The sequence below is a fragment of the Palaemon carinicauda genome, chromosome 6 (genome assembly GCF_036898095.1).
Source record: "Palaemon carinicauda isolate YSFRI2023 chromosome 6, ASM3689809v2, whole genome shotgun sequence".
In the NCBI taxonomy this organism is placed as follows: domain Eukaryota; kingdom Metazoa; phylum Arthropoda; class Malacostraca; order Decapoda; family Palaemonidae; genus Palaemon; species Palaemon carinicauda.
The window spans coordinates 124,024,930-124,027,429 of NC_090730.1; the positions used below are offsets into that span (position 1 = coordinate 124,024,930).

The 2,500-nt window shown below is 33.1% G+C and overlaps 1 protein-coding gene across 1 annotated transcript in view; it reads left to right on the forward strand.

Moving 5' to 3' along the window:
• LOC137643216 (DE-cadherin-like) overlaps window positions 1–2,500 on the forward strand; it is a 184,242-nt gene that overhangs the window by 77,173 nt on the left and 104,569 nt on the right. The window contains exons 13-14 of the mRNA XM_068376064.1: window positions 320–409; window positions 1,633–1,747. Of these exons, the coding sequence (XP_068232165.1) occupies window positions 320–409; window positions 1,633–1,747 (205 nt within the window). The remainder of the gene's footprint in view (window positions 1–319; window positions 410–1,632; window positions 1,748–2,500) is intronic.

Here is a 2,500-nt window from a genome sequence, read left to right on the forward strand (position 1 = left end):
TTTGATGTTTTAGATTTACAGTTACTTTACACAATTCTCCAATCCTTAGCTAAGTTAAGAATCATTCGGTACATGAAGAATGTTTCAAGTTACATATCACCTGAGAATTTTGAAGAATTATCTACCGTATATGTACTTATCAGAACTTTGATTTTTTTTTCTAAATTATAATTTCATTTACATAATTCTCAAATTTCATGCCTTCATTGACAACGGCTTCTTTTGATTTTATTAAGAATCATCTAAATACGAAATCCTTCTTCACAATCATTAATCTTCAAAGTTCCTTGTCCCAAGATTCCTTTATTTTTCCTTTCAGGTCTAATCTGGCAGACAGCTCGCTTGTTTACTTCACTCTACTGAACGGCAACACGCCAGATACTAATTCCGATGGGACATTTGCCATCAGGTGAGTAATAACGCACAATATATAACATGCTCTTTGGTTATCAAAAGCACAATGCATAAATACATATCTATTTATTCTTATGTTGAATAGAAAAAAAATGTCGAAATTTTCACCATTATAGAAATTCAAAGGGGACACGTTAACATTGTTCAGATTTTGAAGATTTCTCTAGCTATTTTATATTTTTTAAACTCGGAAAGGGTAACCCCTCTCTCTCTCTCTCTCTCTCTCTCACTCTCTCTCTCTCTCTCTCTCTCTCTCTCTCTCTCTCTCTCTCTCTCTCTCTCTCTCTCTCTCTCTCTCTCTCTCAAGACCAGATGAAATTTGGTTGTCGAATTATTTATCTATTGTAATATTTAGTTCAATATCAAACTGCACTATATTTTGGATGCTTCAAGAAAGTCATGAAAAATTATTCCTCATCTTTGATATGATAATCCAGAGAAGATGAACTTTATCATTTATGACTTATTGAGGTAACTCTTCAATGGAAGAATAGATTATTTAGCACTTCGTTTAGTATTATTTTCACTTCTTTGCCCACTTTTTCTTGAATATTAATGTTTAGTGGCACATGATATATAGAGGCAATTTGTATTGTATTTTGATAATTTTCCTATCGATCCGTAGAATAAAAAGCTCAGTATCTCATACATTCATAATGGTGAAAAATTCTTCATTTCTTGAATAATTATTTATTCTTTTATTTTGTTAGGTGATGAATTTAGTTCTGCCCGTTAATTTAAGGGAACACACTGTCTATACATTTGAATTTGTATGTGCGGGTCTTTAATTTTTCTATTCTTACTATTTCTGAAAGATTTTTAACTAACATAGTAGTAATGGAGTTTTTATCTAATGATCTACATGCAATAAAATCAATATTCTAGTTGTGATTATGAAGTCTGGTAACTATTTGCAACCATGCAGTCCTAAAGTTTTTATAAACATCATAACAATTTACCGAAATTTCAATTTATGAAAATTAGGGACCGCTTATTTCACAAATCAATGGTAATGAAGTCTTGAGATTATTTCAATGACAATAATGAACATTTGGAACGATTTCCAAAGGTGAAACAAGACTGTAAATTAATTATAACAAATAACAAGGTTTGCATTCCACTGCCTTCATTCGCAAAAGACCCTGGCGTGCTTATGGTAAAGAATGATAAAGTGATTCTCACTTTACTCTAATAGCTATATCTTACTGGTGTCCACAGACGACAGGAGCATTCGGGGGAGTGTCACGATAGCACAGGTGTGACGGTTTTTGTCGCCTCAAGGAATTTGGATTTTGAGACCATCCAGGAATACACGCTGATGATTCAATTAATTGTGAGTATTATTAACCGGCCTCTCTCTCTCTCAAGGAACGTATATCTTTTTATTCTATGCTAGTCATTTACCTGAAAATTGACATCCAGCATAGCATATCCAATTGTATTACATAGAATTTTAACTCTCGCTCTCTCTCTCTCTCTCTCTCTCTCTCTCTCTCTCTCTCTCTCTCTCTCTCTCTCTCTCTCTCTCTCTCAAAGAATGTATATCTTTTTATTGTGTGCTAGTCATTTACCTGAAAATTGACATCCAGTATAGCATATCCAATTGTATTACATATAATTTTAACTCTCTCTCTCCCTCTCTCTCTCTCTCTCTCTCTCTCTCTCTCTCTCTCTCTGTGTTTATGTCACCATAATCATGCATGTATGGGAAGGTAAAATTTGGAAAGTGAAAATTAATAAGTTCTCAAATTTCTTGCTTTAATGCTCACATGTAGGATTTGGTTAGAAAACATTGAAATAGGATTCGACAACCGGAATAAAAAAAAGAAATCCTTTGATAATTAGATTCATTTACTGGAGGTAATGGCAAGAAAGTTTTCTTCCCAATAAAGCATTTTAAATTAGTTACGACTGTTCCTTTCCCTCTACTGTCAAAATAATTTCCTTCCGGTTTAAGCCATAAAAGGACCCTTGATTATCTTTCCTATGGGCGTCTGGCATGTACAAATAAACGCTTAAAACTTAATTTGAATTACTAATGTTTACATATTGGTTTTATCTATTCACGTAACTCATTACTATGAGG